The sequence below is a fragment of the Carassius gibelio genome, chromosome A1 (assembly GCF_023724105.1).
Source record: "Carassius gibelio isolate Cgi1373 ecotype wild population from Czech Republic chromosome A1, carGib1.2-hapl.c, whole genome shotgun sequence".
NCBI lineage: Eukaryota > Metazoa > Chordata > Actinopteri > Cypriniformes > Cyprinidae > Carassius > Carassius gibelio.
This window is the reverse complement of record NC_068371.1, coordinates 4,990,126-5,009,157: the sequence shown is the minus strand read 5'-3', so window position 1 is coordinate 5,009,157 and position 19,032 is coordinate 4,990,126. Positions and strand designations below refer to the sequence as shown.

Here is a 19,032-nt window from a genome sequence, read left to right as displayed (position 1 = left end):
GCTAAAAAACGCTAAAAATGGGCTTCACTTGTCTCAATTGAGTTCCAATGGGGTCGCTGTGTCCATTTCTTTTACTGTCTATGGAGGCTGGTCGTTTCTTTCCATCAGCAGAGACCATTTGAAAACACTATTGCCGCTGCTTACTATTGAGATTGAGGAGTCACGTGCCGATTTGGGTTGATTTGGGAGGGGTCTGAGCCGGTCGGCCCTGATGGCAGGATACGCTATCTGTTGCCAGGGGCAATGCCTTCAGAACTTCACAGAGGCGCGACTAAACTTTTCAGAGCGCTTTAATTTTTGCGCATTTATTTTGTCGTCGGAACAGATCGAGACGGATCTACGAATATGTGAAAGAAAAGGAAGAAAGTAAAGCAATGCAAAAACATATGGCGAAAGAAAGGGGACTTTACAGGAACAAGCTCACACCAAGCGCAAAACAGCGGTGTTTGGAGAAGCTCTCAGGCAGCTCCCTGCAGCGACACACAGACCTGAACAATTTACCTCAGTGCACATACCTCAAATGGACATTGGGAATTATATTGTTTACAATGTAAGTCACTTTGCATTCACGCTGTTAATGGCTTTAATCTAACCAGGACATTTACATCTTGCAATCACACATTTAACTACCCTAGCTAACCAAGAACTGGTTTGTCCACTTTGCAGCCCCCCCCAAAAAAAACCTGGTACAGTATGTGTCATTGGGTTAAAATCAAATTATAACTAAACATACACAGCTTTAGCCTACATCAAAACATGTTGGAAACGTTCGTATACATTGAACATCTCGTTACAATCTAGTGTTCAGTCGCAGTTAAGTACTTTGTCATTTTGGTCAAGAAGTGCATTCTAAATGCAATGTAATTAAAATACGCTAAAACGCATGTGAATAAACTTACTTTGGCCAGTACAACACTGTTTTCATCACCTGCTGTAGATGGACCCATGCAAAAAGCCTCGTAACTTTCCAAAGACTTGTGGCTTTTAAACTCCTGCATTGTGTAGTAACTTAAACCAAAAAATAAATAATTCCCATTAATGTCCATATGTGTGCATAGAGGTAAATGGTCCAGGTCTCTGTGCCGCTTGAGACCTTCTCCAAATACCACTGTTTTGCGCTTGGTGTAACCTAAAAAAAACTATATCATTGTTCCTATGTTTTCCATATGTATCGTGTGAGGTACTGCAGCAGTAACTTCCAGGCATGGTAAAACAGTGCAGAATTGCGAGAACCTCCTCTTAACAACACATGTAAACAATCCTGTTTCCGCTTCTGCTGTTTCTGCTTCCAACATGGAGGAGACCGTGATATCGAGGGAGGGGCTTTGTACTATGACGACAACTTCTCATTCTCAATAATGGCTGGCGTGCCGTACGGTTGTAACATAGACAGTAAAAGAAATGGACACAGCGACCCCATTGGAACTCAACTGAGACAATAGACCCTTTTACAGTTGGTAAACAAGGTGACGTATTTGTGTGGGTGGGGCTTAGCTGGAGGCAGAAAGATTCCCCTCAACACTTGAACAAACGGTAACTAGCGAGTTTTCTTAGCTTGTTTTTTTTTTACAGTGGCTGGAGAAAATCTGAATATATCTGCTTTATCTGAATATTTAAGGTCGCTGACTGTCCGGGACCGCGATAATTATTTGAAAAAGTTAACTTTAACGGACGGAACCAGATTGGTCGACCCGTACACAATCACTCATTGGATGGACGATCTGACAGGATTAACGTTACCTCCGATTGAGTGGCCTGACATCCACACTTACCTGATAGAGAAACCGAGCGTGTATAGTAAAGAGAAACTGAGGGTGTATAAATCCTTAGATTAAATAAAGAGTGACATTACAGTAAAATTATTATTAAGATGTAAATATTTTCTAGAAATAAAAATTCCGAAGACTGCAAATTAATTATAAACTTTCTGTATTTATTCTTTCTTACCATGTTCTTAAATTCCGGTCACAATTAATCACAACAATGTATATAAAATGTTCTGCGTCGATTCTGGCAACCAAAAACACAACAAGATGACTTTTTAAGCTCCTTGAGTAGCCGACCCTGTGTTGGTTTGTATTAGCCGCCTCCAGTTTTCCGTTTGTTTTGCCTCCAGCTAGCGCCGTGATGTACCTGTGACGTCCGCGCAAAAGGGGTCTATTGAAGACCATTTTTAGCGTTTTTTAGCACTTCCGTTTCTGACGCGCAGACTCAAACGAAGCTTGACGACGGCAGCAACCTGTCTGACAGATGTAAATCTTCTAGTAGCTGTGCGTGCAAACTGCCATGTTAATCTTGCAGAGACGGCGAGCTTGAGCGGGGAGTTCTTTGGCGTGAGTGAGCAGGAGTAAGTATTCTGATTAATTATTTTGTATAGTATTTTAAAATGTAACGCCAGTACGCCATATTAAGTTAATTGCCTGCGAGCTTCTCCTCCTGTCTGTACGGTAATGCGACAGAGAGTCGAGTGGTTATGACGCAATCGTTAGCCTATTTTTTACAAAAACTGTTTCTACGTGGCCATAATGTAACATAGAAGACAATGGAGCCCTTTATACATTGTCGTGTATCTTTAGAAATAAATAATGGACAAACGGAGTCTTTAAACGCCTCAGATGTAAAGTTATTTGCTGTCAAAGTGACGCCAAAATGAATGGGAGTCAATGGGAATGCTAACGCAAGTGAAGTTCTGCTACAAGATGGCAGCACGCAGCCGACTTCAACTTCCGGTCGCTTTCCTTGCCGCCCGGGTTGTAAGCCCAAGTAGACGAGAACGTGCATGACGTCACATTTTGTGAATATTTCACAATATTACTATTTTTTATCAAATAAACACAGATTTTGTGAGCATTGAGAGTTCCAAAAGCATAAAAAAATGTATAGTGTTTTCCTCATGTTATGGTGTGAGTTTTAACAGTAAAGCTCAAGGGGTTTAAATGCAGCAGTAGTCCACAGCTGGCTCGCTGGATGATGCTGATAAAGTGTTTGGTGCTGAGAGCTCTCCTAATGCCAGTGTGGGTCCTGATGAGAACCTTCCTCCTGGCCTGCCATGATAACTGGATCCTCCTGTCCCTGATCAAATCTGTTTGCTTTGCTCTATGACACACAGCCTTACACACTCATTCTGCCAAGAGTTTATATATGTGTGCTGCAGAGGGTACCTGGAAAGAGAAGCATTTTTTTATTTACTTACCTCCTTGACCACACTTGATGTCAATAATGTACTACTTCAGCAACAATAGTAGTAGTGCTGAAGACAAAACAGGATGGGAAACACTAATATTATAGTAAAATATAATAAGGTCTTTCTGTGTTCAGAATGGCACAAAACAGGAAGACAGAGAGGAAGTGGTAAAGTATTTCATCATGTAATCAAGGCGGTATTAGTTGTGAAGGAGTGACACTAAAAAGTCTATAAAATAAATACGTATGATTATTTCAAACTACGTGAAACATCTGGAAAAGCCAAAGGGTGAGGTGTGAGGTTGTGTTCAGAGGTTGGCTGACCTTACAGTCTTTTACCATGACAAGATCAGGCGCTTTCAAACTCAGCATTGTCTTCTTTCTCACCTTAATCCTGTGTCTACCAGAGTTTTTTCCAGGTAAGTAAAAAAAAACAGAGTGGAAAGATGGCTTGGTGTGTTTAAGCAAGCGTGAGGGAGGGAAATGTGGTAGTAAGTGTGGGTTTGTGTGAGCACATGGACTCAGAGCAAAGATTGTTAAATGTTCCTATGATTGACCACATGAAACTTCAGGGTCTTTTTAGAGGTACACTATGAGGTATGTGCATCCTTACCTTCTGTATGTCTTTTTTCCAACAATATTAAAGCTCAAAACTGGATTAAAACATCTGTCACAGGTGACTACATCATTGTGGTCTGGACATGGTATGGTAAGGGGTGTTAAAAACCACTGAGAGTGTGTGTGTGTTGGATTCTGTGCACAAACACGCACTTAGCCTATACAGTATGAGTATATACTGATGTACTCATGGTTTTAGACTGCCTGTGAGCAAATTACTCATTCATCCTCACTCTGTCCTTTCCAAACAACTACATTAGGTTTGGTTTCTAAGACAGGAAATGTCACTCTAACTTACGAAAAGTAACAGAAAAGAGAAAACAGGAAGAACAACATCGCAAAATATTAAATACAGTTTTAAAATATGTGATAATGGGGTCAGATAATTGTGGAAGTAGCACAATTAGCAAGATATAATAACTTACACTTTTGCTGAAAACTATTAAAACCTGTTCTTTTTGTGTTTAGTGTCTGTGTAAATGATGTTGGATGATAGATAGGTCAATGATCTATTGATTAAACAGAATAATTAAAAAATATATTCATACATATGGTGGCTTGAATACACATGTTCTCTGACAACTTTGTTTTTCATTAAAATTTAATTTTGATGTTTTTTTAAATGATAATGGGCTCTGGTCACTCCGCCTCTCGCATTACCATTAAACACAAAACTAATCCACTGTGTCCTCAAACACCTGCATTGCTTACGAGACATATAGTTGTCACTAGGACATCTCAAACATGAAGGAAACGGCAGACAGCATACAGGTGGCTGAGGATTGAAATATGCTAATACAGAACAGTCCCCCAATGGTCCTGGGCGGGGCCTGAACTGTATGACTTAATACTTCTCAGAACATCAAAACGTTGATAGTTGAGACTGTTTTTTGAGGTTTTAAAGAATAGCACGAATAGATTTTTATCATTGTAGGGTGGCTTGTGTCCAACCGCTTAGACGCATTTATATGCAAACACCACGTAAAAGTGAATTTTGCATCTGATGTCCCCTTTAAGAACTTAAATGTTGGGAACATGGGTTTAAGAACTTTTCATTTCCTTTACTGTAGACACAGAATGTAATGCATTTTAAACAAAATGTGTGTTAAATTACTCAAATCTGAAGAGCGTCTTGATTTTTTCTTTTGGTTCTCAGAAATATCTCAAATTAAGTTTATCTGTGAGCTGTTTGACCCTTGCACTCCTGAAAAAGATGCACAGGTGTGTACACCAGATGACCCTCCATGTGCGACAGAAAAGATAAATGGCAGCAGTCAACACACACATGAAGACTGGTATCTGTGTAAGACTGAAATAGATCTGCAGCTTCTCTACAACAATACCTCAGAGTCAGGTGGAGTGCTTTTTTCTTATATTATATTATATTATATTATATTATATTATATTATATTATATTATATTATATTATATTATATTATATTATATTATATTATATTATATTATATTATATTATATTATTGTCTATAGTAATAACAAATAATAGTAACTGTGTGCATGTTGTAAATTTCATAGGAATGGATGTGAAAGTGGTACTGGCAATGAAGTCAGGCAATCTCTCTGGGTGGAACATTAGTGTGTTTGCTTTTCTCAACAACACTGATCTGTACACTGGACCCCAAAACGACCAGAGACTCTTCTCCTGCTACCTCCCACCAGACGACAGCAAATGTCCAGATCTGAACATAACTCTGCATGAAAACACCAGCACTCCAACACAAGACACCTCGATTTTGAAAACCATTACTCCTGCAAACCCAGCCACCTCTTCGCCCAAAACAACTACACTATCTTTCCAAGCAACAGCTTCTACAGATGAGCTGAAGTGCCAACCGAACAGCAGCAGTTTCCTCTTTTACTACCAACAGCAAAATGAAACAGCAAGATCAGCTGCATTATCAGCGACAAAAACAAGAAAAGGTGAGAAACTGTCAGAAAACTGTTGTCTGCAACAATTCTATGCTACACAGAAGACAAAAGACAATAAACCTGACCTTGACCTTAAGTCTAAGTCTATCTTTTCAACTTCGCAAGCAACATTGCATTTTTAGCATTTCCGATTTTTATTTTTACTTTTTTTATGTAATGATTTAGTTTCAGGAAAAAGGTTCAGACAGAAAGTATGTGAGGAACAGGAAGAAGATGTACATGCATACAGACATTTAGATCCATTATACTGAATTACAGTATTGTATTTTATATGTTTGATATATTGATATATGATATATATTCATTCTGAAATTAAAATGTACAACAACAATAATAATTTATAAAAATTTTTTCTGTTGTTGTGTATTTTAAAATCAGTATACACACACACACACACACACACACACATATATATATATATATATATATATATATATATATATATATAAACAACAATAATAAATTAGTATAAAAAATTTGGAACATATATTTGCAATATGTATCAAACACATATATTTTTCCTAAAACGTACTTGACTCCTTCTCAGCCAAGTCTCTCTACCTCCCTCATATATTCCTTCTGAAGGAGAGCTGAGACTGTCTTTTATCCTGTCTATTGATTCGGGCATGGAAAGAGACAGCAGGACTTCATAATTCAACCTAACGTTTGATAAATATATTATAGCCATACATCAAGCCAGTCTACTCACAGTGTTTGACTCATCCAAAACCACAAATCCTTTCAGACAGCACACTGCCAGACTCATACAAGGTTATCTGTATGAGGAACTTGGCAAGACTTAGAAGTCATGGGAATGGTGTAAACGTCTGATGTTTAAGTATTGCATTGTTATATGCTTTATTATTTCTTCATGTCTTATTCATGTTATGCTGTACTTGTTCTCGCTTTTAAGTTTTCTGTTGCGGTTGTACTTCATTTTCCTTGTTGTCAGCTGGCCGCTGGTGTGTGATCACGTCGGTGTGGTTTGCTCTGGTACTGACTGTGGTTGTGGTGACACTAGTGAGTGTGGGCAGTCTGATCTTCAAGAGCAGAAAACAGAGTGAGTATCACTTCAACCAAACAAATCTAGTCAGGCCCAACAGCCCATCATTGGGCACATCATGAACGTTTCAACCTGGAATCCATAATTCACAATGCATTTGGACATAAGCATATCTAAACAGATCTATCTCGTTTTGGTCTTCTCTCTTCAGGAAAGTCCCATTTGGCCACATCTGTGCCTGATCCAGCCAGTGGACATCAGTTCAAAGAGCTCAGGAAACAAAAAGGAAATTGTGAGTGACACTTTAAAAGTTTATAGAGTCGCAAATATTTTCAATGATTGCGCTGATGAATTCTTTTATTTTTACTTTCAGTAATGAGAGATGCCCCTGATGTGTCCATAGCAATATGCAGCATAAGTGGTAGGCATGTGTTTATGTTTAATGATTACTAGGCTAATGTGTCCTTGTTAAAGCAACTATTATTTGTTTGTGTAAATAAATAAAAAAAGTACTAGTGCCGTGTCACAGAAATGATATCAGAAGGTGCTTTGATACCATAGCATTGAGTTAATGCCATGTCCAAGGAACTTGGAGGACTACCATGAAGGCTACCATTGTATTAGCATAAAAACTATGTTAAAAAATATACTAATGCATACTTTTTGTGTATTTGTGATTATGTTTTTGTTAGTACTATTTTTAGTTGTAGTAGTTTCAGTGTCCAGTAAAGAAAGTGGTGATAAAAGCTGCAGTTGGTAACTTTTGACGCTCTAGTGGTTAATAAACAGAACTGCTTGCGTCTTGCGGAAGGACATCATAGCCGGAACTACTTCTCTCTGTTTATGTCTATGAAGAATCACAAAGGTACTGGGTTACTCCGCCGCAGTACCCCCGAAGCAATCTAAAATAGTCCGAATATAAACACTTATTATAGGTGCACCCTAGTGATTCAGGAAAAGCTAAAAACACGGTTTGGAAAATGGATTCATGGTGTACTCGCTTATTATATACATTTTTCTACATTTTGAACACAAACAAAGTTACGGAGCGCAGCTCCGATTGGTTGTTTTCTTACCTGGAGCGGATGGCTTTCTGCAAATGGCAATAGGACACTGGGAGGAGCCAGAGGAGCTTGATTTTTTTCACAGATTATCTGTCTCATATTCTACTGTCAGGACATAATGACAGGTTTAACAAATATGTAAAAAATATATTTTTACAAAAGTTACCTACTTTAAGTGAACTGGATATAGGAAACTGGAAATATTGACAAGGCATTATACATGTAGATTGCTAATAACCGGGAATTGTGCGTCCTATTTTTATATCGTTTTTATATTTCCAATTATTTCATAAGTTATTAAAGGCTGATAAATTTCAGTCTCTTTCATCTCTGCAGATGGTGGTGTTTTCTCTCAGATCTCTTCGGTGGAGAACAGAACAAACGGTAAACAAACAACCTGTTCTATCATTCTGCACTCTTTTTACCCAGAAGAGATCTGTGCTTTATCACAACTCTGAAGTAACCTTACATCTTTAACCAGCACTGAGTTTCCTTACCTGAATAGAAATTCTCCAGACCACTAATTCTCAATCTATACTTTACCAGAACACCTTCTGAAGGTAGATGACATCAACAAGAGAAGTAAGTTTTGGGATATTTTTATGCAGTGTGACAGAGCACAATAATTACAGGCGAAGTGTCCCTGAATTGATTTAGTAATGAAAATTCTGTTATCATTTATTCACCTCACGCTGTTCCAACCAGGTGACTTTATTTTCTGTGGAATATAAATAAAGCTGTTTTGAGAATGTCCGTGCTGTTCATTTCCATGTAATGAAAGTGAATGAGGTTCAGGGGACGGCAAGCTCTATAGTGACACAAAAGCACATATGTGACTCTTCTGGAGCAATAAGATAACTTTATGTGCCATGGGCTATGGTCATCATTCGCTTTAATTGCATGTGATAGCAGACATTCTGCTAACTGTATTTTTTGGTTTCCTTTAAGAAACTTTAAATTTTGGTTGAAATATTTCGCACACACAGACACACACACGTACACAACAATGTATGGAAAGTATGTTTGTAGATAGTCACATCCAGTATATACTGGATGAGACTGTATTAATTGTTTCTGTATTTAGTCTCCAGTATATTCCCTTATAGAGTCACGGTCTGTGTATTTAATATTTTATAATTGTCTCTCATCTTTTAGGATTGTCGCCAATCTATGAGATTACAGGTATGAATGGGAGGCACAATACATTTACATATTCTTTAAATCAACAAATCAAAATAACAGTACTTTCAGAGGCCTATAGCATTATATATATTAAATTGCATAATAAATGCAACCATGTTAATGCCTTACAAGGCACTATTTTTATCTGTAAAGTTGCTTTAAATATATACGTATTGAAAAAATAAATAAAATTATTTTAAAAACTGCTTAAAATTTGTTTCCAGATTCCTCATTAGATGAAGAAGAGAAAAATGAAGATGAGGAAGAGGGGCACTGTAACGTCTCAATAACAAAGGAAGGTAAACAAAACAAAACAAACTGTGCGCTTCATGAAAATGAAAATTATAAATCAAAGATGTGTATTGATTCGTCTCTGTAATGGTGATAATTTATTAGTTTGGATAAAAAAAGCCTCAAAAGCCAAAACCCTTAAGTATTTCATGTTTTTATTATTATTATTTTTTTAACATAGCATTTGTATGCTTTAAATTCAATGTAAGTAGAGACTTTACAAAGCAAAATGATACTTCAAAAAGTTATCCTCACTGATTTCTTCATCCATCAGCTGATGTAACACTAGACTGATGTCTGATGCTGTACCCTTAGCATTTTGATGTCACTCCAGTGTAGCCTGAAACAGTTTTTGAATCTTGCATAATGTCTCATCCGGTCACATTGATGATCACACGAGCTGATGATTTGATGCCAGTATGTTGCTCAGGGCAGAATAAATCACACTAGAGATGGCCTTCTGGCTGTCTGATGTTGCCATGGTTATAGAATTCTACAAGATAAGTTTTAAAATAAATATTCTTTTTACAGAGTTTAAAAACTCAAACCAGCTCCAACATCAGGGCAACTGTGAACCACCTAGTAAGTGACTGTTTCCAGTTTCTAAATGAATTATGTAGAAGCAACCAGTATTCATTTGATATGTTTGCATTCCATTCTGTTTTTTCCATCTCCAGCTTATCTGCATCATCGAAGCTTTTCTTGTTCCTGTCATGAAGACGATGTGGAGCTTTAACTATTTAAATCTAAGAGAAACAGCAGAGGCACTTTATTAAATAGATGTATTTATTTACAAAACGACAGGGACCAGTTAACTTGAGCATGCTTTCTTCATTCTAACATCAAACATCAGTTCTAGTACTGCCACCAAATTAGACAAGTATCCCGTTATACTCTTTCTTGACTGGTATCTGCACTTTGTTGTTTATAATGAGAGAAGTCAGCAAGCACGCGCGCTGCACAAAACACCGGCGTTTCAGCGATGACTCACCTGAAAACTGCTGATTGGCCACTGCATTCATAAAAACAACGGAATCGTGTGTGATTGGTTATAATGCGCACCGCTGTAAAACACGTAATATTATTAAACATAAGCGGTTCAAAATTTAATGTCACAACAAACACTTCTCTTTAACTTTCAATCACTACAGGCGTAATGGATTTAGTTAAATAGTGTTGTTGGACCATTTGGGTCCCATACCCCTGTTAATTTCTGCTCTGTGGTCCGCCTTACACACGTACGCTCTCAGTGCCCACCGTTTTGATATAACCAGAGTGACCAAGCAATATACCGTATTTTCCAGACTATAAGTAGCACTTTTTTTCATAGTTTGGCTGGTCCTGTGACTTATAGTCAGGTGCAACTTATCAAAATTAATTTGACATGAAGAGATTACCATCTACAGCTATGCTGCTCAGTGCTCCTGTAGTATACCACAGAGCAGCATAGAGCGCCCTCTCGTGGCTGTAGACGGTAATGATTTCTCTTGGTGCTTGGTTCTAAATAAATGCGACTTATAGTCCAGTGCGACTAAATATGTTTTTTTTCCTCGCCATGACGTATTTTTGGACTGATGCGACTTATATTCCGAAAAATACGGTATTTAACAAAGCAAAAACAAAGCAAGTTCAGCATACATTTTTAAGCACTTTCCCTTTTTATAAAATTTTATAAAAATATCTGAAACCACAAACAGTGAGAACTGAATGTTTCCACAAGAGACGCTGAATAAAAACCACACAGTACTGAGAATATCAGTCTTTAGTTTCCTGTTATTGAAATTACAGATTATGTTCTTGGATCGTTTTATTCAAAACAAAAACTGGTAATGGTGTATGAGTGATTGCTATTATTAGGTGAATGGCAGATGCAGGTGGACCTCCAATCTTCTCAGACAGTACAACACAAGATTAATCATCTTCATTTTTTGTAAAGTAACTTTGAATGGACATAGTATCAAGAAGTATGATAGACAAGCAGCTTCCTAAATAAGTTAGGAGTTTCAGTATCTTATTTTCCCAATTATCTCAGTGTAAGAGTCTATATATAGACTAGAATTGCACTTTTTTGATGTAAGCTCTCATACTGAAGCAACATACACAAACACAAAACATAAATACAGACAAATACAGACAGAAACACACAAACAGAATGAGGGCACTATTCTGTGGATGCTAGTTCTGGGGCTGGCTTGAGCGTCGTTCTGAAGGTCTGGATGTGTGAGACCTGAAGTACAGGCAACAGCAGCTGGAATGCATTGTGAACGTATGTAATGCTATTACAACCCTAGGGAAACAAGACACGGTGTAGTGATGAATGATCATCATTATCTTAACTACAGTCATTGTAATCATCAACATCAAGGCCCCTAATGCAGTCTCCTCATTTGTTAGATGTGCATTATGAAAAAAATAATAATAATCATCACAATCAGTTTTACCTCTAGCATCACTCTATCCACTAGAAGAGTTACTTCTGCTTTTCTCTGACTCTATAGGGACAAAAAATAGAGAATAAAAAAACAAATAGATGTTAAATCTAAACTTCAGAACAAAAAATTACATCATTAATACATTTCAGCAAAACCCATTTAATTTCAGTATATATACATATATATTACCAAAAGCAACAGTTCACACATTTTATTTATCACATTTTCTTTGGGGTGGGGGGGGGCTTGGCAATTCCATGGAGTAAACTAACTGGGGTTAAGTTTGGAGTTGTTGCAACCCAGTGTTATTTTATCATTATTCATATACTATATAAAAAATATACCATATTAGTACATACTATACCCCTATACTTTTTTATTTTCGTTTTAGTAATTTTGCTTTTGTCTTTTTTATTTTTATTTTTTTTATTAATTTCAGCTAGTTGCCAAAGTGGAAAATTAGCACAAAAAAAAGGTGTGGACAGTTATATTTGTGGTTCACCTTTCTGCATATGCATTTTTAGGAGTTTCCTTTTCAGAGGAGAGTGAGTGAATCATGCAAGATCTTTTACTACAGTTTGCAGCAGTCAGATTACCTTCATTTGCGACATTATATAATGCCTAATAAAGCATATATATTTATATGTCATTTTGGCAAAGAGCATTTCTCTTATGTTCTGACTTAATTTTGTTTTGACATCGGTTTTGTTTGTTCGTTTACATTTTTTATGTGTTATGCCAGAGTAGACATCATTGGTTCATGAAATGTCTCTGTATGGCAGGTGGTTGGAGAGTCAAAAAAAATGAAAAGGCTTGGTGGTTTCATCTAAATAATGAAAGTTATTTCAGAGGCTGAGCTATTAGTTATCGCATTTTGTTAAAGACAAATGATTGTTTTCTTGGCAAGAACATCAACTGATGAATCGTTCACAATAAAACTAGGAACATCCATTAAGAAATTAAAAAGGGTCAGTTATGTCATGGATAATGTTTTCAGAATGAACTGAGCTCAGGTCAGTTAGACTCACCCCTACAGCCATTAATGTGTCCGTGAACTTTCGGGCCAGGCATTTGACTTCCTTACACATGGCACTGGTTAACCTGAGCACACACAACCGTCACGAAACAGCTAACAAAATGACTTGTCAAATAACATCTTACGGAAATGTCTGAGGAACTCACCTGACCAGTATACTGGCCTGTTGACAGGCTGGCCTCTCCAGCTCTTGTGCGTGTAAAATCAGCTCGGCCACTTTGTGTAGCTGTTCTATACTACGAGCGGTCACCTCAGCAAGACTGCCCACTGATGACATATACACCTTCTACACACACACACACACATACACAGTTAACTACATAATGATACACAGATTATTAGAATGATTTCTGAACGATCACGTGACACTGAAGCCTGAAGTAATGGCTGCTAAAAATTCAACATTTCTATCACAAGAATAGAAATGTTACATTTTTAAATGAATTAAAATAGACAGCAGTTATGTTAGGCATTCATATTATTTCACAATATTACTGTTTTACTCAAATAAATGCACATAAGAGACTTCTTTCAGAAACATATAAAAATAATGTTATTATTGCAAATTGTATTTTTTTAAGAAGAAAGAAATTAATAATTTTATCCAGCAAGGATCAAATTAAACTGATCAGTAAAGACATTTATACATCAAATAAATGCTATTCATAAATGCTATATTCATCAAAGAAACAAATGCATCACAGTTTCCAATTATTAAGCAGCGAAACGTTTTCAAAATTGATAGTAATAAGAAATGTCTCTTGAGCAGCACACCGTTCAGACTTGATAACGCACCTCAACAGCGTCTGAGTTTCCATCCTTTGCATTACTTTCCTCATTCTCTCCTTCTTCTCCCTTCTCTATCTTTTCTTTGTCTTTCTGTTCCTCCTTTTCTGGTTCAGGGCCAGCAGTGGAGCTCTCTTCTATTAATTCCTCCGTTACATTCTTGATACGGTGGCGGGATTGCTCCACTTCTCGCACCCAATCATGAGCTTTTATACGGGCCTGCAAGACACAGGGTGTGATTAGTGTTTGTGTTTGTGTGCTGGAGAGATCAGGTCCACATTTGTGTTGCATGTGGATATGCAGTGTGTGTATGTGTGGCTGTACTTTGTTCAGTTTGTCTGGAGTTGCAGCCACATGAAGCTCAAAGAGTAGCTCAGTAAGAACTCTGACAAACTCCTCTCCATCAGCCGCTGAAACACACGGATCACGTAAGTTTAATCCCCGAGGGCAGAACGGAGGAGGACTGAAATATTTATAGTGCTCTGACATTGTCGCCTGTCGTATCAAATCAATGTTAGTTCATTGAGATTTGCTAATATTGGGTTTTCAGATACTTGGTGATTTCAATCAGAATTATAGCCTACAAAATCATTTCATAGTTACGTAGATTATAAAACTAATCAAAATCTGTGATTGCATCTTAAAATTAAAATTGCGAATGTGACCATCTACATTAATGCACAAATTGTAATATAGATTTATCAAGCACAGGATCTTGATTGTTGTCCGGGTTTGACTGAGATGATCTGGATTTGTCTTATTATGTTTTGCCATTTGAAGCCTCACAGAGTGGACTGGAACACTGAATTAGTGAATAAAGATCACTGCTTTCCCCTGAGGCAGCATCAGCTTCCTCCTCCTCAGGAGTGATGAAGATCTCTTTAATTGCAAGCAGCTCCTTCTTCAGAACTTCCAAATCTTCCTCCTCCAAAGAGGACAAGTATTCCTGCACCTGAAGTGAGGAGAGAAACAGGATGAAAAGAGGAAAGGAGTCTAACTTATTAGATACGCTGCATTTATTTGATCACAAATCCAGTAGAACAGTAATATTGTAAAATATTATTGCACTTTATTATTACAGTTTGTTTACTATTTTTATATATTTTACAAGGTTATTTATTCCTGGGATGGCAAAGCTGGATTTTCAGCATCATTGCTCCAGGCTTCAGTGTCACATGATCCTTCAGAAATCATTCTAATGTGCTGATTTGCTGCTCGAGAAACATTTCTGATTACTACCATCAATGCAGAAAACAAATTGATCTTTGCTGTGACTTATGATGAATTTAACCCATCTTTGCTGAAAAAAAAACATGTTATAATCTCTAAAAAAATACCTGACCAAACTAAGGCTTGTTTGTGAATGCTAGTTTATGTCAAAAGTACCACTCAGCCGTCTCTTTCTTCATGAGTAATACTGTACAATCATTTAAATTCATATTCATATTTCATGTCCATTTACTTATGTATTTGATAAGTAGCTGTGTAAAAGTGGTTAAACTGTACAGTTTTACAATTAGTGCAAAATAAAGTTTCATTGGTTTATTTTGCAATACGGAAAAAAAAACAACTATGAAAAAAATATCATATTATGTAGGACATAGTCTTGGAAGGAAATGTATTTCTGTTGACATTAATATTTGAGCTTGTTTTTAAATTAGTAACAGGTATTACAGGTGTGTGTTACTAACCCTTCCTTCACTCTCATTGGAAAGTATCTCCAGTGCCTCAAGATGAGACAAGCCTTGGTAATCATCAAACAAGATCCCGTAGTGGGCGGTTGGTTCTGTGACCATCTGACTGCTCAGTCTCTCTCTCTCCTTCTCCTTTGCTTCTTTTAACATCTGCAGACACACACAGCAGCAGCTAAGTGACACACAAGCATACACTGAAAACACGGCAGGATTTTCCAACAAAACCACCGTGTCTAAGGTAAGATGGTTGAAGGCACCCAATAATCGTGGGGAGAAATGTTAATTGAGCATTTGTTGACCATCTAACCTGAGACAGAGAGACAGTTCTCTGCATCAGTATTTTGGTCTTTTTAAAACCTGGGTCACTCTCTGCCAAGACATTCATGGTCTTCTTTCCAATGAACTCCAAAGCATCAAGGCCTCCTGTTATTACTGACTTTCCCTGAAAAGGGAAAGGAGAAAACATTTGTATGAACGTGACAATTGTTCTGTCTCAGCCGAGACTCATTAATATCTCAGAAACATCTTCAGATTTGAAGTAATGGCTACATTTCAGTGACGTGGTAAATCCTTGTGTTCCACACATGTGCAGACTCACAGTGTTCTGAACAGCGCTGCTGATGGTTGACAGGACTCCTCTGTGCACCTGCTCTGAATGAACGTCTTCTGTCGTCTCTGTCCCAGAATGCTCGTGGACCTCTTCTGCCTCCTCACATGATGAGCTCTGCCGGATCCGTAATGCCACACCTGCTTTCTCTTTTACAGAGCTTAACCCTTGACCTAGGGACAACCAAAGGATGGAAAAACATTCAGCTTTAGGGTTGCATTTACCCTGTATAGCCTAACACACAGAACAGATACTGACTGAATCTGATTTATCGTCCAGATAGATTATATTCACACAACTGTGACAATAACATCTACTAAGACACACTGAGCTGACAATAGACTTTCTGCATTTAGAAGTTAACCATTTCGTATTAAATATCTAACTTGTTTTTTTTTTATGAATCCCATCTAATATGATATTTTTTGTAAGTAATTGCTCTGTATGCTGTAAATTGAAGTAATACAACTTATGTGCTGTCAATAACCAGAAACCTTTCTTATTTTATATAAAATAAGAAAAAGGAAAATGTGCATACAGTAATGCACCTTAAATCACTTTACCTTGGTCCCACCGATGACATGAATGATAAAACAGATCATTTGAGATCATTGCAAAATTAAAAAAAATTAAAAATAAAAAAGTTAAAAGGTTTGGGGTAAGTAAGTTTTAATTATTGATTTTTATTCTGCAAAGACGCATTAAATTGATAAAAAATAACAGTTAAGAGTTTGTTTGTTTTCCAAAATAAATGCTAAACTTTCTATATATAAAATATTCTTTAAAAAAAAAAAGCATCAAGACTTCCACAAATATATTAAGCAGCACAGCTAATTTCAATATTCATAATAATGAGCATCAAATCAGCATATTAGAATTATTTCTGAACAAAAGACTGGAGTGATTCTTTTTTGCCATCACAGGAATAAGTTACTTTTTTTTAATATATTCAAATAGAAAACCCTTATATATATATATATATATATATATATATATATATATATATATATATATATATATATATATATATATATATATATATATATATTTTTTTTTTTTTTTTTTTTTTTTTTTCATTATTTCATAATTGTTTTTACTGTGTTCAAATGATTTAAAAAATTGCATCGACCTTAAACTTTTGAACAGTATTGCGTTTTTATTCTGAATTTAGAAAAACCTTTTAGTTGCCACGAATTGGATAGCAAAACATTAAATCTCATATGTATTTTTGTTGTTTGCATGCATGCAACAGAATCTGATCTGTGCTAGATCAACAACCCAAATGCTCAAATACTCTCTGTGACGATGTTATTAAACAGTTAACTGTGGAAGCATCTACTGTATGGTTTACTACGGCAGCCTCATATGGTGACTTACCCACAGTGGACGTAGCATTGGTCAGAAGTGACTTTCCCCAAGAACCCCAACTACTCCAGCCTTTAGATTTAGACTCATCCTCATCCACGCACTGATAACATGCATCCACACAGCCGAAAAATACACACAAAAGATGGATTTATGGATTTTGTAACATGACACAAACATAGATCAATCCTATTAAATGTACCTCTGTTCCCTGCACTTCTTCCTGTGTAACATCTGGATCCACACATTCAGTCACCTGTCCCTCAGGTTTTTCTTCTGATGGATGTACATGCATCATTTCAACTCTTTTAGTTGTACCGTGCTCTTCCACAGCATCACTGGTTGAGCCAGGGCTCGATGTGTCTCGTGAGAGTTGTGATATCGCTGGGATCTCATCTGTATTTGCTGCAGTTTCATCAGAGACAGTTGTCTGGAGGGAAGGGGGAGATTTTGTAGCGAGGTCTTCCAAGGTCTCGTCTTGCGACATGGTTCTCTGTTAAAAAAAAAAAAAGAGAGATAAACAAACAAAGTGAAGCAGCTGGCCATGACAGGTTGTGACTGACAACTAATTAACTGGTGACGAAACACAGAGACAGCTGAGCTCTGACTAAGGTTTGCAAATTACAACTGGAATTTAACGATTAGCAAAACACACCACAAGCACAGTGAATAGAAAAATGATGTTGCTCTTCTGAAATATTAAGTCACATTTTAAAATATGTTGCGCTGAGACTCGTTTCTCAAAAATGCAGATATAAGTTGACGTGCATGCAGAACATACTGGGTGTTAATATACCTTGAATATAATATGAATACAGTGACACCAATTGTATATGTACGTGTGTGAACAGAAAAGCACAGACACATCAAGCAGCAGAGCTGTCTCTGAATGGTGCAGCACTGTCAAGTGCCTTTGTTTATGCGGATTGCAGCGCCATCTACTGGTTGTTTTATACACGTACAAGCCACTTTAAACTCCAGTTTGTAAATACACGTTCTGTAAATGAATGAATACGCTGTAAATAAAGCAGATTCTAAACGTCAAGTTACACGTTACAGTTTCTATACAATAGTTTTATGATTTTAAAGACTGTATTTTTTCTAATTGAGATCAAACGCCAATGTTTGATTACAAATCGTTTATTCGTTTCACAGTTATTTATGTCATTTTTTATTGGAACTTATTTATTTGAATAATTATATTATATATACACTCTGCGTGCACTTGAAAAGCAACAATAAAAACAAATTTAACTTTAAAAAAACGACAGGCAAAATAATAACAACAAACGCGACAAATGCAAGTACGCTATATAAAGAGGCATAACGCTAAAATATAAAATAAACACATGCAAACCTAACATACGTGTTATTTCTTGCTTCTGAAATACAGTTTATTCATGGGCTCGTCCTTGGTCCTTTCTCACCAATTCTGCTGATGACAGTCGCGCTCGCGCAACCCTTCCGCTCGAGCTCGCGCCACGTCGGCAGCAGGGTCGCGTGCGGCTGTGGACGGTGACGTCACTTGAACTTTTGGCACACGGGAAAATAAATAAGTGCACAAATTCCAATCACACCTCGCGTTAAATTGCAGCTAAATGCTACACCCAACTATAATTGTGCTAAAAACAGTGAGGTGCTATTAAGGTGGCTTTGCGTTTCAGAGTTGTTTTTGTAAGTGGGAAAACTGGAAGTAATGAAATAACTGATCTATTGCAAAATGAGACAAAAAAAAAATTCCTAACGCTGCAATAAATAATAAAATTAATCATATTAATGAAATGATGATAAAAAGAATATCACATTCCACCTTAAACGTTTGTC

General features: G+C 36.9%; 2 protein-coding genes across 5 annotated transcripts; one reads left to right on the top strand and one right to left on the bottom strand.

The window, feature by feature from the left end:
• Nucleotides 1-3,379: 3,379 nt before the first annotated feature.
• On the top strand, nucleotides 3,380-10,110 carry si:dkey-192k22.2 (uncharacterized). 2 transcript variants are annotated; one of them, XM_052566339.1, is made up of 12 exons: nucleotides 3,380-3,602; nucleotides 4,958-5,155; nucleotides 5,335-5,739; nucleotides 6,701-6,808; nucleotides 6,963-7,043; nucleotides 7,125-7,172; nucleotides 8,152-8,199; nucleotides 8,362-8,397; nucleotides 8,971-8,997; nucleotides 9,222-9,296; nucleotides 9,820-9,870; nucleotides 9,966-10,110. In XM_052566339.1, the coding sequence occupies exons 1-12, from the start codon at nucleotides 3,524-3,526 to the stop codon at nucleotides 10,022-10,024; spliced, it is 1,215 nt and encodes a 404-aa protein (XP_052422299.1). In that variant the 5' UTR covers nucleotides 3,380-3,523; the 3' UTR covers nucleotides 10,025-10,110. The 2 variants fall into 2 exon arrangements, with proteins under 2 accessions (XP_052422299.1, XP_052422360.1); XM_052566400.1 differs by having other exon boundaries at nucleotides 3,387-3,602; nucleotides 5,023-5,155.
• A 925-nt stretch (nucleotides 10,111-11,035) lies between these two features.
• fam114a1 (family with sequence similarity 114 member A1) lies at nucleotides 11,036-18,759 on the bottom strand. 3 transcript variants are annotated; one of them, XM_052566162.1, is made up of 13 exons: nucleotides 18,636-18,759; nucleotides 17,411-17,701; nucleotides 17,221-17,311; nucleotides 15,835-16,016; nucleotides 15,544-15,678; nucleotides 15,234-15,386; nucleotides 14,329-14,494; nucleotides 13,867-13,952; nucleotides 13,552-13,761; nucleotides 12,903-13,042; nucleotides 12,749-12,821; nucleotides 11,730-11,780; nucleotides 11,036-11,575 (listed from the first exon to the last, which is right to left on the bottom strand). In XM_052566162.1, exons 2-13 carry the CDS (start codon nucleotides 17,693-17,695, stop codon nucleotides 11,450-11,452), a joined length of 1,698 nt encoding a protein of 565 aa, XP_052422122.1. In that variant the 5' UTR covers nucleotides 17,696-17,701; nucleotides 18,636-18,759; the 3' UTR covers nucleotides 11,036-11,449. The 3 variants fall into 3 exon arrangements, with proteins under 3 accessions (XP_052422122.1, XP_052422050.1, XP_052422197.1); XM_052566090.1 differs by having other exon boundaries at nucleotides 18,575-18,733; XM_052566237.1 differs by having other exon boundaries at nucleotides 14,368-14,494; nucleotides 18,575-18,733.
• Nucleotides 18,760-19,032: the final 273 nt, after the last annotated feature.